Source organism: Loxodonta africana, chromosome 3 (assembly GCF_030014295.1).
Source record: "Loxodonta africana isolate mLoxAfr1 chromosome 3, mLoxAfr1.hap2, whole genome shotgun sequence".
Taxonomy (NCBI): Eukaryota; Metazoa; Chordata; class Mammalia; order Proboscidea; family Elephantidae; genus Loxodonta; species Loxodonta africana.
The window spans coordinates 74,283,562-74,307,058 of NC_087344.1; the positions used below are offsets into that span (position 1 = coordinate 74,283,562).

General features: G+C 43.7%; 1 protein-coding gene across 7 annotated transcripts in view; it reads right to left on the minus strand.

The window, feature by feature from the left end:
• Positions 1-23,497, minus strand: part of INPP5B (inositol polyphosphate-5-phosphatase B) — a 68,371-nt gene that overhangs the window by 38,401 nt on the left and 6,473 nt on the right. For 3 of the 7 annotated variants that reach the window (XM_064281747.1, XM_064281745.1, XM_064281748.1), the window contains exon 7: positions 14,170-14,286. In XM_064281747.1, the coding sequence (XP_064137817.1) occupies positions 14,170-14,286 (117 nt within the window). Of the gene's footprint in view, positions 1-7,414; positions 7,449-9,322; positions 12,338-12,361; positions 12,504-12,651; positions 13,825-14,169; positions 14,287-23,497 lie in introns of those variants that run through there. The other 4 variants (XM_023554551.2, XM_023554553.2, XM_023554550.2 and 1 more) reach the window with 4 other exon arrangements.

The following is a 23,497-nucleotide window of genomic DNA, read 5'->3' on the forward strand; positions in this document are numbered from 1 at the left end:
AGCTGAATCCAGCTCTGCCATTATCTTCCTGTTTGACTTGACAAGTTACTTCCTCTCTCTGGGCCTTAGTTTTCTCATCTAGAGAATAGTGACTTTATTATAAATACCTCATGGACTTTTGCAATATGCAAAGGTGCTTGCACTTCTGAAACTAAGGAATTCTCATTCCGTGTTATTTCCTCGTGTCAGTGCTCCGTAACGGGTCCCTCAGGATTTTGCTCCCTTGGTTACTTCCTACTACCAGTTGGCTGAAAGGACATCTCCTGGGGGCAGGCGGTTTGCCCCGTGGATTCTGCTGACCTCCAGGGCGCTCTGATGGAAAGCAGCCTGAGAGACTTACATCTGCTCTGTGCTCTCACACATGTCTCTCTCCCCACTTCGTCCAGCAATGACTGGAACATCCTCATTCACGCTCTCTGTATGGAAACTTTAAGGCATGATTGTGGGGATTTCCAGCCACAGGGCAATCTTCTCGGAATCTCTTCTCTCCAGAATCTGACCCAGAAGCTGGCTGTCAGCAGCTCTTTGCCAAATAAACCACCGCAGTCCCCTGGTTCCCTCTCTGGCCACAGCTTCCTGTCCTTTCTCCTCTCCTGCCTCCCTACTCCTCCCATTCTGCCCTTTTTCCAACCTCAGACCCTTGATCCTTTGTCACCCAGCCTAACACGTGACATCTGAGATTTTTCCTTTCTTCCTACATTCTGTCACCAGGTCCTATAAATCCTCTCTTGCTGTGACAGTTTTATACCTGACCCTCTTGTCCATCCCCACTGCCATGCCTTATTTAGGCCCTTAATGTTTCTGGAAAGCCCATTAATGATTTTCCTGGCTTCTTCTCCCCACCCCCTCCACCAACCATTCAGCCAATATCTAGAAAGAAAACACATATGTGAGCAGGTCATTTCTTGTGTGAAATCCCTCAGTAACTTACATCATCTTTAGAATAAAACCCAAACCTCAAGGACCTTATAATTAGCCCCAAACTACTTCTCCTGCCCCATCACCCACCCCCTACACCAATCTCTCCCCTCCTACCTCCCTACTCCTGTCACATTAAAACTACTTATCTTTTTAAATGTTGCCCCTTCACCCCACCACTGGTATCCTTGGTATATTCGAACACCTACCAACCCCAGTCCCATGTGGTAACTTCAACTTGTCCTTCAAAACTCACCTCAGGGTCATCTCTTCCAAAAACCCTTCTCGGGCTCTCTCCTTATATTCTCACATCCCCAGTGCTTACCTCTGTCATGTCATTATCAGAATGGAACCATAACTGTGTTTAACTGTGTTCTTGTCTTATCTCTTTAGCTAGACCACAAGCTTCCTGGGAGCAAGAATTGAGAGTTATTCTTAATGCCCCTAGGTTTACATGAAGCATACCAGGCAGTCAGTAAACACATACTGAAAAAACAGCCTTGCTACAGAGATTAAGCTTACTGTGGTTTCTGGGTGAGTTCTCACTGACCACCTCTCATGCTTACAAATAAAACCATTTCCCAGTAAGAGCCTAGTAGGTCAACTACAGTAACAACTGCAGCTTGATCTGGATTGTGAAAACACAGAAGTGTTCTACTTTTCTTGAAAACTCTGTGTACTGAACATCTCATAGAACCAAAGCCTCTCTCACAGGCCTAGCTAAGCAAACCTTCAAGACTCTTCCCTTAACCCAGGCTACGGGTAGAGACGGATACAGATCTACAGTCCCGTATCTGAAACCCTTGGGGCCAAGTGTACTTCGGAATTCAGCATGTTGGTGATTTTTAAAAGATGATAATATATTACCTATGCCATATGTTGCTGACAGAACAAGAGGATACTGAGTGGTTTAAAGTTAGGAAAGGTGTGCGTCTGGGTTGTATCCTTTCACCATACCTATTCAATTTGTATGCTGAGCAAATAATCTGAGAAGCTGGACTATATGAAGAAGAACGGGGCATCAGGATTGGAGGAAGATTCGTTAACAACTTGCATTATGCAAATGACACAACCTTGATCGCTGAAAGTGAAAAGGACTTGAAGCACTTACTAACGAAGATCAAAGACCACAGCCTTCGATATGGATTGCACCTCAACATAAAGAAAACAAAAATCCTCACAACTGGACCAATAAGCAACATCATGATAAGCGGAGAAAAGACTGAAGTTGTCAAGGATTTCATTTTACTTGGATCCACAATCAACACCCATGGAAGCAGCAGTCAAGAAATCAAAAGATGCATTGCACTGGGCAAATCTGCTCCAAAGGACCTCTTTAAAGTGTTGAAAGATGTCACCTTGAAGACTAAGGTGTGCCTGATACAAGCCATGGTATTTTCAATCTCATCCTATGCATGTGAAAGCTGGTCAATGAATAAGGAAGACTGAAGAAGAGTTGACACCTTTGAATTGTGGTGTTGGCGAAGAATATTGAATATACCATGGACTGCCAAAAGAACGAACAAATCTGTCTTGGAAGAAGTACAACCAGAATGCTCCTTAGAAGCAAGGATGGCAAGACTCCTGTTGTCAGGAGGGATCAGTCCCTGGAGAAGGGCATCATGCTTGGTAAAGTAGAGGGTCAGTGCAAAAGAGGTAGACTGACACAGTGGCTGCAACAATGAGCTCAAGCATAACAACGACTGTGAGGATGGCGCAGGACCGGGCAGTGTTTCATTCTGTTGTGTTGGAACCGACTCAACAACACCTGACAACAACAGGCCATATATTATATTATAGCACCAGTGGGGTCTGAGGCAACATGCAGTAGTTAAAAACTTTAATACTTGCACAGCGCAACTTATGAATAGTAACATTTAGTGGGATAAATTGAGCCTATAAATAGTTTCATGTTAGTTCAAACAAGTCTTACTGCCAAATGAGCTGAGGCCAAACTAACTTTTTTCCCCCCCAATCTTCAGCAGAGTTTTTAGGACTACAGAATTGCCAGAAACGGATTGAGGATGGTAGTCAAGAGCATGGTCTGACCTATCTGTTGTTTTTCTTAGGTGCCAGTGAGTCAGTTCCAACTCATAGTGACCCCACGTACAACAGAACGAAACACTGCCTGGTCCTGTGCCATCCTCATGATTGTTGTTATGCTTGAGCCCACTGTTGCAGCCACTGTGTTAATCCATCTCGTTGAGGGTCTTCCTCTTTTTCGATGACCCTCTACTTTACCAATCATGATGTCCTTCTCCAGGGACTGACCTATCTATGTGCATTAAAAAGGACTGGAGTACATATCTATATGCATATATGCCACATGTTTATAAATATCCTTACACTTATACAGACACATATACATACACATAGCAAAGCCTGGAAGGATATACATCAAAATGCTAGCAACAGTCAGTTCTCAGTAGTAGGATCTCTTTTTCTTTTTTGCTTATGTGTACTTTCAAAGTTAGCTACAAGAACACATTTTTTTGTATAATAACAAAAATATGTATTAACTACACAGGCTTTGGAGTCAAAAGCTTAGGTTCCATTTCTGGCCCTGCCACCTACTAGCTATGTGACCTTGAACAAGTTATCTACTTCTCTAAGCCTCCACTTCCTCAAATGAACAAAGTTAACAGTATTACATAGTTGGTGTCTTCTGTTCCCACAGTTAACTTGAGACTGTATCCCTCATCGCATAGCCAAGAGGTACACTAGAGGCCAAGCTAGGCTTGTCAAAGGTCCAGATCTACCAAATGGAGATAGGAGGCCAGGCCTCAATTTCTAGTAGCCAAACTTACCACCAACTTGAGATCTAGGCTTTTCTTAAAACATGACATCACACAAGGAAAAAAAAAAAAAAAACTCAAAACAAAATGCAAGTACCTCATTTCTTTTGAGAAGTGTCCAAGAGGCAGCAAAATTATTTCTTAATTCAATTGCTCCTTCTATCTCCTTCTCATGCTCCTTCTCCTCCTCTGGGCCCCCTAGTTATTTCCAGGTACTCCCCTGGTACTAGACCAGTACTACCCAATGTAACTTTCTGCAATGATAGAAAAGCTCTATCACTGCACTGCCAAACACAGTAGCCACTAGCCACAACTGAACACTTGAAATGTGGCTACAGCAAACGAGAAACTGGACTTTCCATTTAACAAATTTCAGTTTAATTAGCTGCATGTGGCTAGCGGCTATAGTACTGGACAATGTAGATCTAGATCCCATTCTTCTTCCTCCATTACAAGGAGAACCATCAGCCATTTGGTCAATTCTGTTGAGCTGTCTACCTCTGCCTGAGCTCAGACCCTCCACTGCCTACTGAGCATTTCCACCGGATGTTCTGGATGCAAGTGAGTCCCAGGTAAAACTGTGACCTCTCGGCCCCTTCTCTGAGTTCTCCCTTCTGTCACCAGTACCATCATTCTCCCCGTCAGGCAGGCTTGCAATCCTGCCATCCACTCACCCCTATTCTTGGGCCCCCAGTGCCAGTCAGTCATCAGTCTCTTCATTTTCATAGATGCCTTCCTCTGGGCCATCATCTCCTCACTTGTCATCTCAAGAGCTTCCCAGCTAAGACATTTTCCCACCTCTCCCTACCAAATCTAGTCTCTGGACTTGGTCAGATAAACAAGAGTGTCATCTCTCCTTGCTCTAAAACTTTCAGTATTACAGGTCCAAACTGGTTAAACTTGCATACAAGGCCTTCGCAAATTAGCCTTACTCTCACCAATCCATCACCCAAAGTGCCCAATCCAAACAGACAGGTTCCCCATGCACGTCATCCTCACTCTTGCCTCTAGTCCCTCCTACGTTCTGGCCACCTCTCCTTCAAAGCCCAGCCTCAACCCCTACCTCCTTCATGAAGCCTTTCTCAACCACACCAACCCTCAGTAGTCATTTCTCTGAGTTCTGAGGGCCTTCTTGTCTATATAATCTGTTTGGTATGATAAGAGACATCAGAATGTTCTAGAAAAAGCATAGGCTTTGGAGTAAAATAGACCTGGCTGGTTTCCACCTAGCAGTGACACCCCCATACCCATACATCCTATGGAGATCAGGGTGGTACTTCTGCTTTGTTATCCAAACAGACTTAACCCTTGTGTTCATTCAGTACTTATTCCTCAGAGTTTTCAGCTTCATTGAAGATGTTGTGCTCATGTTTGCAAAAGGGGTAGCTGGGACCCACCTGCATCCAGAACATCAGGTAATAAATGGATTTAAAAAAAAAAAAAAAAAAACCCATTGCCATCAAATCAATTCTGACTCATAGTGACCCTGTAGGACAGAGGAGAACTGCCCCACAGGGTTTCCAAGGAGTACCTGGTAAATTCGAGCCACTCACCTTTCAGTTAGCAGCCAAGCTCTTCACCACCGCGCCACCAGGGCTCCAATGAATGGATAAAAACTAAAACTAAGCCCACCACCGTTCAGTCAATTCTGACTCATAGCAACCCAATAGGACAGAGTAGAACTGCCCCATATAGTTTCCAAGGAGCACCTGGTGGATTCAAACTCCTGACCTTTCGGTTAGCAGCCGTCGCACTTAACCACTATGCCACCAGGGTTTCCAATGAATGGATAGAGCCAGTAAAATAGACTTGTCTATTTTACCTGGCTATTTTACTGCCCTATCCAGTCATTACCTGATATAAGACCTCAAGCAAGTTACTTAACTTGTTTCCTCATTTGTAAAATGGGAGTAACACCACCAAACACAAAGAAGTGAAAAGGATAAACAAATGAAAGCCATATGGATCAAAAGCCTAACACAATGCCTGGTCAAAAGCCTAACACAATGCCTGGTACATGGCAAATACTCAGTAACTATTACCTCTTTTCCCTCTTCTCCATCACTCTTAATCCCCTACAGCTCTGACAGTAATGACTACTATTTATTGAGTACCTACTAACACCTAGGTATTGTGTTAAGTGCTTTACGTATTATTACTGATTAATTATTGCCTTCATTTTACAAGTAAGCCTATTGAGGTCCAGCACAGATAGCACCCTTGCTCAAGGACACAGAGCCAGTAAACCACACCACTGATATTAAAACTTACATCTGCTGGACGCCAAAGCCCCCCAGCCACCACTTTTGCAAACATGAGTACCCCATCTTTAATGAAGCTGTAAACTGAGGGATAAGTACTGAATGAACACAAGGGTTAAGTCTGTTTGGATAACAGAGCAAAAGTGCTACCGTGATTTCCACAGGATGTATGGGTACGTGGCTGTCACACTAGGTAGAGACCATGTCCTGCCCTTCCTATCATCTCAGTCACTGGCCTTTGCATTCCATTTCAGCACACTAGAAGAACCTGCCAAACCATGTGAGCAAAATACTTGCAAGCCACGTGCTCCAAAATACCCGAAAACTCAAACTGGCAGGATGAAAAGGGTTGGTTCAATGCTTGCCAGTGACACCAAACTGTGTGTACACCACAAGGGGGCCCTGTCCCACGGGTTCTCTCAGTCTAAGACAGGGAAACGCATACCAGCAGTGGGATACATTCAATTCAAAGGAAGATAAATAGGTCCAGAGCCAACTAACCAGAATCTAAATCAGGCTGTATTCATGATGATGATGATAGTAATATTATCATTAATATTATTAATACGAAAAAAAAAAATTTACAGCTTACTATATGCCAGGCACTATTTTTTATTTTTTTATATGCCAGGCACTATTTTAAACACTTTACAGATATTTAATCTAAAAAAAAAACTCTATGAAGTAAGTACTGTTATAATCTCCACTTTACAGACCAGGAAATAAACACAGAGAGGTTAAGTAACTTGCCCAAGAACACATTCTTAGTTAAGTAGCACAGGCGGAATTCAAACCCAGGAAGTCTGGGACCTGTACCAAAACAAACACATTGCCTTCAAGTGGATTCCAACTCAACAGCAACCCTATAGGACTGAGTAGAACTGCCCTATGGGGTTTTCAAGGAGCTCCTGGTAGATTCGAACTGCTGACCTTTTGGTTAGAAACTATAGCTCTTCACCACTACGCCATCAGGGTTCCAATATTATTAAAAGCAAACAAATATTTAAAGCTTACTACATGCCAAGCATTATTTTAATCACTTCACATGTATTTAATCCCCAAAAAACTGTATGAAGTACTATCATAATTTCCACTTTACAGACCACAAAATAAACACAGAGAGGTTAAGTAACTTGCCCAAGGGCACATACTTAGTAAGTAACACAGCCAGGATTCAAACCCAGGAAGTCTGGGACCTGTACGAAAACAAACCCATTGCCACTGAGTGGATTCCGACTCATAGCAGCCCTACACGACAGAGCAGAACTGCCCCATAGGGTTTCCAAGGAGCATCTGGTGGATGTGAACTGCTGACCTTTTGGTGAGCGGCCACCGCTCTTAACCACTCTTTTTTAAATTGTGGTAAAAATACACGTAACAAATCATTTGCCATTTCAACAGTCTTCAAGGAGTATGCTTTTAATCAATAAACTATATTACCTGTCTGATAAATGAAGGGTCCAAGAAGTGTTTCTGGCAGAAGAAATAGCTTCAACAAAAGCACAGAGACATGGCATTATGGCTCAGAAATCAGTAATAATAAGTCGTGTAAATTAGTAAAAATGAACAGGTCTTGCTTGAGAAAGCATCAGGGGATACAAAAAAAGAGTGAAGGGGCAGGGTTCAAGCATTAGTCAGACGACCTGAGTTCCATGCTCAACTCTGTCACTGACCAGCTAAGTGATGACAGACACGTTACCTACCCTCTCTAAGCCTCAATCGCCCCATCTGAAAAAGGGAGATCCATTCATAGAACTTTCTTGAGTGTGAGGCCTACAGACTCACAGTAAATTTTAATAAGTGGTAACTGCTCATCATAGTAATACTCAAAATAGTCATAACCTTAGGCCCAAATTGTAGGACTTTGAATCCCATGTGGAGTTTGAACTTTATGCTGACAGCAAAGGAGAGTTAGGTATTTGCATGGTACGTAGTACACAGGTCTGAGAGCTCTTGAGAGATTCCCATAGCGCTGGACCCAGCGTTAAAAACAATGGAAAGAATAATTTGTTTTAGTCAGGCCACTACCTCGAATAGTTGCTACTTTCTTAAAAGTCAAATAACCATGCTTAGTTTTCTAAAACGTACTATCGATTTCCTCAATATTTAAAATGGGCAGAAACATCTCTAAACACACACCATCCTGTGCCCTGCAAATCTGTGAACCCTGGACTCAAAATCATTCCCACCCTGTGAAATCCAGTTTAAGTTACCAAGAACAAAATATGACAGTTGAGCTTTCAAGAAGGAAGACTACAGTGTAATGATTTTAAGGCAGCAGGTCAGTGGTGATAGGCTCCTGGAGAGATGACTTGACTTTTTCCCCCAGCACTCTCCCCTCACTGGGCCTTCTGTGAACCAGCTGTGGTCTGGTGATAAAGCTGAAAGAGAAGTGGGCAAGAGCAAACCAGGAAGAAGGGGGGAAGGGGACCCAGAGCATGCCCAAAGAGGAAGGGGACTGGAGCTCTTCAGGCTATAGAAAACTTCAGGTTACGAATTATATGGGTCTCTAGGTATGGTGCCTCTATGAGTCAGAATCGACTCAATAGCACCCAACAACAACTACAATTCCACCAAAGACAGAGAAAGACATTTTTTTAGCTCCTATGGAGCCTTGGTGGAGCAATGGTTATGTGCTCAGCTGATAGCCGAAAGGTTGGTGGTTCAAACTCACCGAGCTGCTCCGTGGGAGAGAAGACCTGAGATCCGCTCCTATAAAGATTACAGCCTAGAAAATCCTATGGGGCAGTTCTACTCTGTCACATGAGATCACTAGGAATTTAAAATTGGATCGATGGCACCTGACAACAACTGATATACAAGGCATGAGGCTGGCATTTGGGAAGGAGAGAGGATGTGAAAATACCAAGTACAGCAAGTTTGATCTTATAAAAATGTAGCGGAAGGAGTCAAGGAAGAGGTGAACAAGTACAGGGCTTTATCCGGAAATAATAAGCATGCAAGTTTGAAAAGGAGATAAAGGTGAGTACTGGCAGTTAAGACCAGAAAGGGGAGCTGGAGCCAGGCTCTACAGGACTTGAACACCACACTAAGAGATCTGAACTTTATTTTGTAGACAACAAGGTGTGGTACAATATTCAAGTTCCTACACAAGTCCCTAATGGAATAGTTCAGGTAATAGGATATCATCAAGAAGTATGGGGATTTGAAAACATGGGCAGATAGAAGAAACACTGCAGAAAAAAAAAAAAAAAGAACAGAATTTGGTCATCAGATGCAAAAGGAGAAGGAAGAGTTGAGAATGACCATGGTTTTTAGTGACCGCATTAAGAGAAAAGAAACTGAAGGGCGGGAAAGAGTAGAGAACATAATAAGTGTCAGTCTTACCTGTAAGAAACACACCTAGGACGGGACCTGAAGAGGGCATTTCTAAATTCTCAGAAGTAGGCATTTGCAATTTCCAACTGTGCTTCCCAAACTCAAGGAAAAAAAAAAAAAAACAGTCGCCATAGCGTCGATTCCCACCTAAGGCGACTCTGTGTGTGTCAGAGTAGAACTGTGCTCCATGGGGTTTTCAATAGCTGATTTTTCAGACGTAGATCACCAGGCCTTTCTTCTGAGGCACCTCTGGGTAGACTCGAACATTAAACCTTGTGGTTAGCAGCCTTCCGCATTAACTGCATGCATCACCCAAAGGAAAGAGCCCGTAAATAATTTAGCACTCCTTAGGTTCTGACTGGAAACCCTGGTGGCACAGTGGTTAAGAGCTATGGCTGCTAACCAAAAGGTCAGCAGTGTGAATCTGCTAGGCACTCCTCTGTCCTGTAAGGTCACTATGTGTCGGAATCGACTCTGTGTCAATGGGTTTTAGGTCCTGTTTGACCTTCCGGGAGGCAATTACTCTCTTACAGATGAAAGGTAAAAGTCAAGGGAGATGTCTAATACTGCACCAAAGAGCAAAACTGAAAATAAAAGTGAAAATATCCACATCCTCATTCACTTAGACATACCCTCTGTTCTGACCCTCATCATCAGCATTCCGAACAAAGAAGGCCTGTCCTCGTTCACATTTGCGAGCTTCAGTTGACACATGCATCAGCCAGTAAAGGCTATAAAACTGGTACAGTATATTTTAAGCAGCAAAGGAAAACATGCAAGTCAGCTAGCTTCTATGTCCCAACACCGTCTTCCCTCTAATAAAGGCTGATGCCTCGCTCTTCCTGTACTGTCCATCCCTGAGGATTTCTTCTGTGCAAAGCTCCCTTCCAAACGAATGCTGTGGGTCACCACCTCTCTTGCTCTAGACTCCCCACTGCAGAATTCCAAAACAAACTCTTTTCAGAAGGGAAAAAAAAAAGTCTTCAGGGAATTCTGCTGTAGAGAAACAAACATCAGATTAAATGGGACAAGAAGGAAAGTGGAAGGAGGAAAAACAAGAGGAAGAAACAAACAAGTTCTCTTTTGTTTAACGAAACAAAATGACCCAAAATAAATTCATTTGCTTAGGAGCCTGCAGAGCTCCCCAAAGGTGGAGGTGATGGGGGATATTTTACCTACAGGATAAACAGAAGCAGATTCACTTTCTCGATGCTACAAGGATATGCTGGTCACACAGACTTTACTTATTCATACTGAGAGCAAGATCGCAGAACTTCTGGGAGAGAGACTGCGAGAAAGAGAGAGAAAGGAGGGAGAGGGATGAAACCAACCAGCCCAAGGGCTACTTTTCCACCATTCTCTCTGGCTTCTACTGTGGGAATCTAGGTTACCCTTTAGGCTATCCTGACATATAAATAGCATTCATTTCCTTTCTCAGGCCAGAGAGACTTTAATGATTTGTTTCCTGGGTCCAGACGAAAAAATACTCATAACACACTTCATTTTAAATTTGAGTTACTACAAAACTGGCTCGCTTTCAATCAACCATGGAACAAGAAAACCACATCAAAGGACCAAAATTTGTTTTGCTATTACCACTTTGTTAAATTAGCCCAGAAAGAATAACCCAATGGGACTTCTGAGTAGGCTGTTTCCTTTTCAGTGCATAGCTCAGAATTCTCCAGAACACAGCTCTAGGTCTTTGCACATGGCTAGGTTGAAATCCAGGTGAACATTTTACACAACAACATGGATAAGCGCTGAGCCCTGTGGAGGATACGCTGGAGGGTTTTCTGGATAAGGGCACCTTCAGTTGCTAGATAAAAATTATGAAGCATTTCTCCCAAATCAGACCCTATTCTTTTAAAGAAAGAAAAAGCTACACAAACAAGAACAGTTAAAAGAGTAAAGAAACAGAAATGGCCCTGCCTACAACGGCTACCTGTCTAGGGCCAGTGCATGGTCTTTGCAGCTGAAGAAGGCCAGAGGATCACACGAACAGTGTGGCACACAAGCAGAGCATTACATCTCACTTCAACATCATAACTTAGCTCAAAGACACCAGTCCAAACCTTAAGAATTTTCTACTGCAATCCCTACCAAGCTCACCCTCTTGGAACTGTTGTTGTCCTCGATTCCGACTTATGGTAATAGCAAACGAATTTTGGTCTTTTGATATGGTTTTGTGCAGAGCTGAACTGTTCCACAGGGTTTTCAAGGCTGTGATCTTTCAGAAGCAGATTGCCAGGCCTATCTTCCAAGGTACACCTCTAGATGGGTTCGAACCACCAACCTTTTGGCTAGCAGTCAAGCACCTAACCCTCAGCACCACCCAGGGACTCCTAAGCTTGCTCTAACACCCCTGAACTCAGCAGCTATAAGCCAAAGAAAGGAATGGACATTTTGGAGAGAAGTACCAAAAGGAGAGCATTTCTTTTTCCACCAAAGACCAGATTCATCTTGACTCCAAAATACCTAGACCTCTAAGATGCTTTTGCCCTAGACTCAGCCCACAAGGACCACTGTCCTGCTGGGCCAATGCTACACTCTCACCTCTACTGAGGGACTGTCAGACCCCTCCCTATCAGACTGCCAGCTGCCGAGGGGAGCCTTGCTTCTCCTGCTGCGTGTCACAAACCACACTCTACGCAGACCTGGGCTGGATCCCCAGGTTATTGGGTATTTTGATTGTGTGCATATAGAAGAACCAAATCTATTATCTGTTTCCCTTGGGGCCTGGATCATCCTAAGCAACCAGAGGGTTCCTCCTACCTCCTGTAGAAGAGGTACCTTTCCTCTGAGGTCAGAGCAACTCAAAACAATGATGACCCAGACAGGCCTGGGGCCTTAGTATCATTTCTTAGCAATTTCAGCAGGAGCAACTTAGCAATTAACAGTGTAGCCCTATTTACTATAGATATTCTGATGAGGACAAATTCTTTTAAACTAAAAACCAAAACCTCGACAATAATTCCTCACCAGATGCGACTCGTTTTTGCTTTTTCAAAGGAGATGAAAGATTCTGAGACTCCCGTGTACTTTTCTCACCTGGGGGCAGCTGCTGGTTGTTGTGTGCTGTCCGATCGATTTTCCACTCATACTGAGCCCATGTGACAGAGTAGAACTCCACAGGGTTTTCTAGGCTGTAATCTTTATGGGAGCAGATCACCAGGTCTTCCTCTCTCAGAGCCACTAGGTGGGTTCCAATGGACAACCTTTCATCTAGCAATTGAGGGCTTAACCACTGCACCACCAGGGGCAGGTAACTGGCTTCGAAGCTGGCCTAACCTCTCATGAAAGATCTCTCTCCACTGGCCAGCTAAAAAGACAGAACCTACCTCTTTCTGCTGCCATTGGGCCTGACCTCCACCGATGTCTGGATTCTGGAAGCTTCTTGTGAAGGGGCAAGTGGAAGATATGCTCTTGATCTTAAACTCTCACCCACCCCTGCACAGCCCAGAATGTCATGGAAACTGAAGCAATAGCACTTCAACTCAGCTCTGAGATAAGCCCAAGACAGATGCAAGCCAAACTATCGGCACCATCAGGCGCTTCAATGGCTTCTTGTGGTGGCTGTAATGAAGGGAAAGCCTAAGCGCTGAGGAAGTCCTTTGCTCATCTAGTTTCCTCTCATTTTACAAACGCTTGTACAATATGGCTCCCCACCCCCTTCATAGTTTCCAAGCCTTGTGAAAGCAAGTGGAGTGCTGGCCCTACTTTACACAGCTCCTTCACAGGCTCTCCACCTCTAGCAAGTGGCTGAGCAAGGGGGCACACCTGGGTACTAGTGGGCATGCCAAAGCTGGCACGTGACTAGAGCTGCACAGGCCTACACAGGCAAATACACCAGGGAGCCCCTGCAGGAAACCTTGGAGCTGGACAGAACAGACAGGTCTGCGTGTCCTCCCAAAGCACTAGGCTGACCCAAATTTCAGCCCTGGGCCTCTCACTCTTCAAAAGACAAACTCCTGCTCAGCAATCGGCCTTTTGTGCTGCAAAACATTATTCATTAAGAACTAGGTGGAAAAAACCTAGTGCCTTTCACCTGTACCTCAGCCTGGACTCCAGGACCAGGCTGGACAGGACCTCCCCCAGATTCAGCCAGCACACAGTCCAGTCTGTTACAGGGGCCGAGGACAGACAAGAGTCAGACAACCCCAGCATACACACCACACCTCACCCAAGGGTATGAGGAGTACACATATGTGTACACACACACACACACACACACACACACACACACGCACGCACGGCAGAAAGCCAAGCTCAGTTGGAGAAACTGAGGCTCTGAAAGGGGCAGTGACTGGCCCCAGGTGACACTGTGAGTCAGGAACAGAGCTCTAAGTCCCAGCCTCTGGATCCTAAGTACTGCCACCCCCACTCTCCTGCCCTCACCACGCCCAGCTGAGAATAACTAACATCCCCATCAACTTCAGCCCCAGTTTCCCCGCCTCGGTAGGGCGAGGACCTTGGTCTTCGCCCCTGCGGCCACTACCCTAACCGCAGACCCTGCCCTCCCGTGGGCCGAGCCCACCGCCGCTCCCGGCCTAAATCTGCAGCCCAGATTCCCACCGCCCGGCGGACCTGCAGGGTCGCGCTCCCGAGAGCCGGCGGCGGCGGACATTTCCTTCCCGGGTTCCTGCAGTTCTTCATCCCGCCGCCCGCCGCGCCCGCTCCGCCCCCAGAGGGGCCCGCCCCCTCTCACCGCCTCGGCCAATCGAAGGCTCTTCTGCTTCATGGCCTCGCCCCAAACGGAACTGAGCCCGCCCCCTGTAGCCGGGCCTCCTCCAATCCCCACCGCCTCTTCCGAGACGGATACCTGTCTCCGCCAATTCTCGCTCACCCTGGCCAGGTACCTGGGGCCGAATTCCAACGACGCGGTGTCGGCAACCCTGGCGATTCCGGCTTCAGCTCTGTGCACCTGTACCGAGACAGCCACAGGAACTCAGGGTTCGGGGTCGCAGGATCGAAGCCTGTGGCAGGAACACAGAGGAAAAACTGAGCCGCGGACTTCAGGAGCTGGTTCCACTTCTGAATGACACTATGACGGTGAGCAAATCACTCAGCCTACCCTGGGAGTCTCCAAGTCTGCTTCCCTACCATACAAGGTGGTTCTAGGAAAGCAAAAGTACTCTTTCAAGGAGGAGGATACGGAATGTGTGGCTAACTGCCTCCATGAACAGCTGTCTCCTTTGCCATGAGACCAGAAGAACTGGATGGTGCCCAGCTACCATTACTGAACATTTTGATCAAAGACCACAGAAGAATCCTGATCAAAAAGAATAAAATCCGGAACAGAATTTCAAATTCTCATGAATTCCAGACTTTCTGGAGCCAAGGAGGCTGTCCTGAGATAATCTTTAAAACTTATCCCCTGAAGAAAAAAAAGTTTAGCTTAACTACAAAAAAAAAATGTCTTGACTATTTTGCTCTTTTAAGAACTATATGGGATCAAAGTGACAAGAGCAACTCGAAAGATTAGGTAGGAACCTTAGGGGCCGGTGAGTTGATGTCAATGAGGAGGAACAGCTCAGAAAAGGAGAGTGAGAATGCTTCCATAACTCAAAGAATGCAATCAATGTCACTGAATTGTACCTATAGAAATGGTTGAATTGGTGTATGTTTTGCTCTGTATATTCTCAACAATAACAAAATTTTAAAATTTTTAAAAAAAATGCTATTCCAAGGCACAAAGCCCCCTCTCCCACACACACACCCATTCTTCTGAACTCATAGTAAATGTGCCAAGATCTGTGCTTTATGTATTTTAACCCTTTAATCCTCAAAACAAGCTTTAAGGGGTGGTTGTTAGGTGCCATCACGTCAGTTCTGACTAACAGTGACCTAAGAACAATGACACTGCCCGGTCCCGCACTATACTCACAATCCTTGCCTCTTCTGAGCACATCGTTGCAGTCACTATGTCACTCCATCTCCTTGAGAGTCTTCCTCTTTTTCGCTGACCCTCTATTTTGCCACGCATGATGTCCTTCTCCAGGGACTGGTCCCTCCTGATAACATGTTCAAAGTGTGTGAGCCAAAGTCTCTCCATCCTCGCTTCCAAGCAGCACTCTGACTGTATTTCTTCCAAGACAGACTTGTTTGTTCTTCCGGCAGTCCATGGAATATTCAGTATTCTTCACCAGCGCTGTAATTCAAAGGCAGCAATTCTTTTTTGGTCTTCCTTATTCATTGTCCAGCTTTTGCATGCACATAAGGCAATTGAAAATATCATAGCTTGGGTTAGGCGCACCTTAGTCCTCAAAGTGACATCTTTGCTTTTTAATGTATTAGAGGGCCTTTTGGTGCTGATTTGCTCAATGCAATACTTTGTTTTATTTCTTGACTGTTGCTTCCATGGGTGTTGGTTGTGGATCCAAGTAAAATGAAATCCTTTGTCAATGTCCATCTTTTCTCCATTTATCATGATGCTGCTTATTGGTCCAGCTGTGAGGATTTTTGTTTTCTTTATGTTGAGATATAATCCATACTGAAGTCTTTGATCTTCATCAGTAAGTGCTTCAAGTCCTCTTCACTTCCAGCAAGCAAAGTTGTGTCATCTGCATATCGCAGGTTAATGAGTCTTCCTCTGATCATGATGCCTGGTTCTTCATATGGTCCAGCTTCTCAGATTATTTGCTCAGCATACAGGTTGAATACGTATAGTAAAAGGATACAACCCTGATGCACGCCTTTCCTGACTTTAAACCACGCAGTATCCCCTTGTTCTGTTTGAACCACTCTCTATTGGTCTATGTAGAAGTTTCTCACGAGCACAATTAAGTGTTCTGGAATTTGCATTCTTCACAAGGTTATCCATAATTTGATATGATCCACACAGTTGAATTCCTTTACATAGTCAATAAAACACAGGTAAACATCTTTCTGGTTTTCTCTGCTTTCAGCCAAGATCTATCTGACATCAGCAATGATATCCCTTGTTCCACATCCTCTTCTAAAGCCAGCTTGGTTTCTGGCAGTTCCCTGTTAATGTACTACTGCAACTGTTTTTGAATGATCTTCAGCAAAATTTTACTTGTGTATGATATTGTGATAACTTCCGCATTCTGTTGGATCACTTTTCTTTGTGCAATGGGCACAAATATGGATCTCTTCCAGTCAGTTGGCCAGGTAGTTGTCTTCCACATTTCTTGACATTGACTAGTGAGCACTGGAGGTGCTGCATCCCTTTGTTTAAACATCTCAGTTGGTGTTCTGTTAATTCCTGGAGCTTTGTTTTTCACGAGTGCTTTCAGTGCAGCTTGGAATTCTTCCTTCAATACCATCAAGTCTTGATTATATGCTACCTCCTGAAATGGCTGAACATTTACCAATTTTTTTGGTACAGTGACTCTGTGTATTCCTTCCATCTTCTTTTGATTCTTCCTGAGTCATTCAATATTTTGCCCATAGACTCCTTCAAAATTGTAACTCAAGGCTTTAATTTTTCTTTAGTCCTTTCAGCTTGAGGAATGCCAAGCATGTTCTTCCCTTCTGCTTTTCTAACTCCAGGTCTTTGCACATTTCATTATAATATTTTACTTTGTCTTCTCAAACTACCCCTTGAAGTCTTCTATTCAGCTCTTTTACTTCATCATTTCTTCCATTCACTTTAGTTACTCGATGCTCAAGAGCAACTTTCAGAATCTCTTCTGACATCCATTTTGGTCTTTTCTTTCTTTCCTCTCTTTTTAATAACCTTTTGCTTTCTTCATGTATGATGTCCTTGATGTCACCCACAATTCATCTGGTCTTCAGTCATTAGTGTTCAATGAGTCAATTGTGTTCTTGAGATGATCTCCAAAATCAGATGGAATACAGTCAAGGTCTTACTTTGACTCTTTTGGGCTTGTTTTAATATTCATCAGCTTCAACTTGAATTTGCATATGAGCAATTGATGATCTGTTCCACAGTCGGCCCTGGCCTCGTTCTGGCAGGTGGTATTGAGCTTTTCCGTCGTTTCTTTCCACAGATGTAGTCGATTTGATCTCTGTGTTTTCCATCCAGTGAGGTCCACCTGTATAGTTGTCATTTATGTTGTTGAAAAAAAGGGTATCTGCAATGAATAAGTCATTGGTCTTGCTAAACTCTATCATGGGGCGTCATTTCTATCACCAAGGCCATATTTTTCAATTACCGATCCTTCTTCTTTGTTTCCAACTTTTGCATCCCAATCACCAATAATTATCAATGCGTCTTGATTGCATGTTTGATCAATTTCAGACTGCAGAAGTTGGTAAAAATCTTCAGTTTTCTCATCTTTGGCATTAGCGGTTGGTGTGTAAATTTGAGTAATAGTCGTATTAACTGTTCATCCTTTTAGGTGTATGGATATTATCCTACTGCTGACAGCGTTGTACTTGAAGATAGATCATGAAATGTCTTTCTCTTGATGAAGGGGACACCATTCCTCTTCAATTTGTCAGTCCCAGCACAGTAGACCATATGATTTTCTGACTCAAAATGGCCAAAACCAGTCCATTTTTATGGGCTAGGGAACTATTACCCCAATTTTATATATGAGGCAAACTGAACTCAGAGAAGTTAACTATCCAAGGTTACAGAGCAAATGGCAGAGTGGAAACTCAAACAGAAGTCAGCACCAAGGAATGGGGAAAGGGATTTAATTACCTGTAACCTCCATCTTGGGAGTCTCTGGACAATACAAACAGTTAATCCTAGGCTGCTAACCAAAAGGCTAGAGGTTCAAGTCCATCCAGGGACTCCTTGGAGGAAAGGTCTGGTGATTTACTTCCAAAACGTCAGCCAAAGTAGAAGTGGAGAACAGTTCTACTCTGATCCACATGGAGTCGCCATGAGTCAGAGTCAACTTTACTGGCTAAACGTCCATCAGCAACTCATAAACCACACCGAATAAACATACTTGTAAGTAAAAGCAGTGTACTTGCTATGAAATATACCTTCAAGACAAGTCCTCTGTTTCTCCCAACCAGATTGCCACTCCTGATCCTCTCCTTTCTAGCAACTCTTGAGCCACCTCTGCCTCTGACTAGCACCCAGGTGTGTCTGACTCCAAAACACTTGTTATTAACCACTATGTTGTTGTGTCTGCTACACTTGTAGAACTGCCTGAACCTGACAGAAGTGAACTGGTTTTACAAGGACATCATGAATGAGGAAGTTTGAGCCCCGTCCTGACTATGGCACTGCCAGACACAACTTTAAATTTTTTTTTCACCATTTACATACTAGTAACCCCACGTGTCTGTCAGTTTGTCATACTGTGGGGGCTTTCATGTTGCTGTGATACTGGAAGCTATGCCACCAGTATTCAGATACCAACAGGGTCACCCATGGCAGACAGGTTTCAGCTGAGCTTCCAGAGTAGGACAGACTAGGAAGAAGGACCCAGCAGTCTACTTCTGAGAAGAATTAGCCAGTGAAAACTATATGAATAGCGGAACATTGTCTGACATAGTGCCAGAAGATGAGACCTCCCAGGTTGGAAGGCACTCAAAAGACTGAGGAAGAGCTGCCTCCTCAAAGTAGAGTCGACCTTAATGACGTGGATGGAGTCAAGCTTTCGGAACCTTCATTTGTAATCGGAACGTGGAATGTACAAAGTATGACTCTAGGAAAATTGGAAATCATCAAAAATGAAACGGAATGCATAAACATCTATATCCCAGGTATTAGTTGGCTAAAATAGACTGGTATTGGCCATTTTGATTTGGACAATTATATGGTCTACTACGCTGGGAATGATAACTTGAAGAGGAATGGCATCACATTTGTTGTCAAAAAGAACGTTTCAAGATCTATCCTGAAGTATAATGCTGTCACTGATGGGATAATATCCATATGCCTACAAGGAAGACCAGTTAATACAACTATTATTCAAATTTACGGACCAACCACTAAGGCCAAAGATGAGAAAACTGAAGATTTTTACAAGCTTCTGCAATCTGATATTGATTGAACACGCAGCCAGGATGCATTGATAATTACTAGTGATTGGAATGTGAAAGCCGGAAACAAAGAAGGATCGGTAGTTGAAAAATATGGCCTTGGTGATAGAAATGATGCCAGAGATCACATGATTGAATTTTGCAAGACCAATGACTGCTTCACTGCAAATACCTTTTTTCACAAAAAAAAAAAAAAAAAAAAAAAACAGCGACTATACACATGGACTTCACCAGATGAAATACAGAGGAATCAAATCAACTACATCTGTGAAAAGAGACAATGGAAAAGCTCAATATCATTAGTCGGAACGAGGCCAGGGGCTGACTGGGGAACAGACCATCAATTGCTCATATGCAAGTTCAATTTGAAACTGAAGAAAATTAGAACAAGTCCACTAGAGCCAAAGTATGTCCTTGATTATATCCCACCTGAATTTAGAGACCATCTCAAGAATAGATTTGACATGTTGAACACTAATGACCAAAGACCAGACGAGTTGTGGAATGACATCAAGGACGTCATACATGCAGAAAGCAAGAAGTCATTAAAAAGACAGGAAAGAAAGAAAAGACCAAAATGGATGTCAGAAGAGACTCTGAAACTTGCTCTTGGACATAAAGCAGCTAAAACAAAAGGAAGAAATGATGAATTAAAACAACGGAACACAGGATTTCAAAGGGCAGCTTGAGAAGGCAAAGTATTATAACGACATGTGCAAACAGGTGGAGATAGAAAACCAAAAGGGAAGAACACGCTCAGCATTTCTGGAGCTGAAAGAACTGAAGAAAAAATTCAAGCCTTGAGTTACAAAAGTGAACGATTCTATGGGGAAAATATTAAACGACGCAGGAAGCAGCAAGAGAAGATAGAAGGAATACACAAGAGTCATTATACCAAAAAGAATTGGCGGATGGTTGTTCAACCATTTCAAGAGGTAGAATATGATCAGGAACTGATGGTACTGAAGGAAGAAGTCCAAGCTGCACTGAAGGCACTGGCGAAAAACAAGCGTCCAGGAATTGACAGAATATCAATTGAGATGTTTCGACAAACGGATGCAGTGCTGGCAGTGCTCACTCATCTGTGCCAAGAAATTTGGAAGACAGCTACCTGGCCAATCGACTGGAAGAGATCCATATTTATTCCTATTCCCAAGAAAGGTGATCCAATTAAATGGGGAAATTATCAATGTCATTAATATCACACACAAGCAAAATTTCGCTGTACATCATTCAAAAGCAGCTACAGCAGTATATCATAGGGAACTGCCAGAAATTCAGGCCAGATTCCAAAGAAGATGTGGAATGAGGGATATCATTGCTGATGTTAGATGGATCTTGCCTGAAAGCAGAGAATACTAGAAGGATGTTTTCCTGTGTTTTATTGACTATGCAAAGGCATTCAACTGTGCGGATAATAACAAATTATGAATAACATTATGAAGAATGGGAATTCCAGAACACTTAATTATGCTCATGAGGAACCTGTACATAGATCAGGAGGCAGTTTTTCGGACAGAACAAGAGGATCCTGCGTGGTTTAAAGTTAGGAAAGGTGTGCATCAGGGTTGTATCCTCTCACCATACGTATTCAGTCTGTATGCTGAGCAACTAATATGAGACACTGGACTATATGAAGAAGAACAGGGCATCAGGATTGGAGGAAGACTCGTTAACAACCTGTGTTATGCAGATGACATAACCTTGCTTGCTGAAAGTGAAGAGGACTTGAATCACTTACTAATGAAGATCAAAGACCACAGCCTTCAGTATGGATTACACCTCAACATAAAACAAAAATCCTCACAACTGGACCAATAAGCAACACCATGATAAATGGAGAAAAGATTGAAGTCGTCAAGGATTTCATTTTACTTGGATCCGCAATCAACACCCACCGAAGCAACAGTCAAGAAATCAAACGACACATTGCATTGGGCAAATCTGCTGCAAAGGACCTCTCTAAGTGTTGAAAAGCAAAGACATCACCTTGAAGACAAAGGTGCACCTGACCCAAGCCATAGTATTTTCGGTCATATCATATGCATGCAAAAGCTGGACAATGAATAAGGAAGACTGAAGTAGAATTGACACCTTTGAATTATAGTGTTGGTGAAGAATATTGAATATACCATGGACCGCCAAAAGAATGAACAAACCTATCTTAGGAAAAGTACAACCAGAATGCTCCTTAGAAGCAAGGATGGCATGACTGCATCTTACATACTTTGGACATGTTGTCAGGAGGGATCAGTCCCTGGAGAAGGACATCATGCTTGGTAAAGTACAGCATCTGCAGAAAGGAGGAAGACCCCCCAACGAGATGGATTGCCACAGTGGTTGCAACAATGGCTCAAGCATAACAATAATTGTGAGCAAGGCTCAGGATCAGGCAGTGTTTCGTTCTGTGGTATGTAGGGCCGCTATGAGTTGGAACCGATGTGATAGCACCTAACAACAACAACAACCCATACTAATTATGGTGGCAGTGGTGGTTCAGTGGTAGAATTTCAGCCTTCCATGAAGAAGACCGGAGTTCAGTTCCCAGCCAATGCACCTCACATACTACCATTACCCCTCTGTCAGTGGAAGCTTGCATGTTGCTGTGATGCTGAACAGGTTTTAGAAGAGCTTCCAGACTAAGACAGACTAGGGAAGAAAGGCTTGGCAATCTACTTCCAAAAATCAACCAATGAAAACTCTATAGATTACAATGGTCCGATCCACAACCAATCATGGGGATGGTTCAGGACTGGGCAGAACTTTGTTCAGTTGCACATGGGGTCACCATGAGTCAGAAGCTGACTCCACAACAGCTAACAACAACCAAATAAGCACAAACCTCATAGAACCCTTGGAGCAGTAGGTAAGGCAAGTTCATATTTCCATTGTAAAAAAAGAAAGCTAAATACATTGTCCACATTTATATTTAGGGAGTGGTAGAGCTGGAATCTGAACTGAAATCTCTGGACTGAGTGGGCTTTGGAGTCAGACCACCTTGGTCACATCACCTGTAGTTCTAAACCTCACCCTATTCCTTTCAATAGCTGAGTGACCTTAGATAAGTTACTTAACTCTGTGGCAGTTTACTCATCTATAAAACAAGAAACCAAATCCACTGCTGTTGAGTTGATTCCAACTCACAGCAACCCTACAGGAGAGAGTAAAATAGCCCCATAGATCTCTACAGAAGCAGACTGCCACATCTTTCTCCTGTGCAGCAGCTGATGCGTTTGAACACTCTCCTTTCAGTTAGCAGCTGAGCTCTTAACCACTGTGCCACCAGGGCTGCTCATAAAACGGTATACCTACTTAATGTTGCTCAAAAGACTCGAAAGGAAAACATGATTATTGTGGGATGGTTAGGAAAATAACTGTCATATAGCTAACTTAATTAATGTTAGCTAATTCCTTTCTCTAACTGTGGTCTCTTGGGCAAGGCACTTTGGCTCTGTGGACCGTCATCTCTTTATCTGTGAAATGCAAAGGTTGGGCTGGTGAATATCCAAGGGCCTGTCAGCTCTGAGAGTCCCCTCTCAGCCAGATCCCTCCCTGGGGAAGCCCACCAGGACAACTACTCAGAGAAGGTGAGTTAGTACAGAGTTTCCCTGCTGGTACCCCAGGTGTGGACCCCAGAAGGAAGAGAAGGTAAGGGGAATGCAAAGTATTCACCCGAGCCCAAAAAAGGGAAGTCATCCTTGACCTCTCTCTCTCGTTCACTCTCACAGGCAGGTACGAAGCTCTGTTCATCCATTCAACAGATATTTATTATTATTTTTTTTTTACTACATACCAGGCTCTGTTCTAACCACTGGCAATAAAGTTCTGAACACAACCCAAACTCAGTGCCCTCATAGCATCTTCATTCTCATCCGTTTGACCTCCTTGGTGTTCATCTCCTCTTCCCTATCTCCATCCCCAGTACTCTGGTCCAGGCTTTATTGTTTTAGGCCTGAACTATTTTAATACATTTCTGTAGATCTGCCTGTACAAATCTGTGGACTCTTCTCTTCCACACCCAAGGAACCTTCCTAACATGCAAGTATTGCCTTGTCACTAGCACCTTAAAATCCTTTACTGGCTCCCCAGGAGCTGTCGTAGCTCTTGTTGGCCATTCAGGAACCTCCATGAGATGCCCTCTGCTGGCCTCTCCTGGCTTAGATCTTCTACAGCCTCCTCCTACCCAAACTCAGCCCCACCCAATGACCTGCTCTTTCCTCCAACTGCCATGCACTTTTCCTCCTCCTTGTCTAC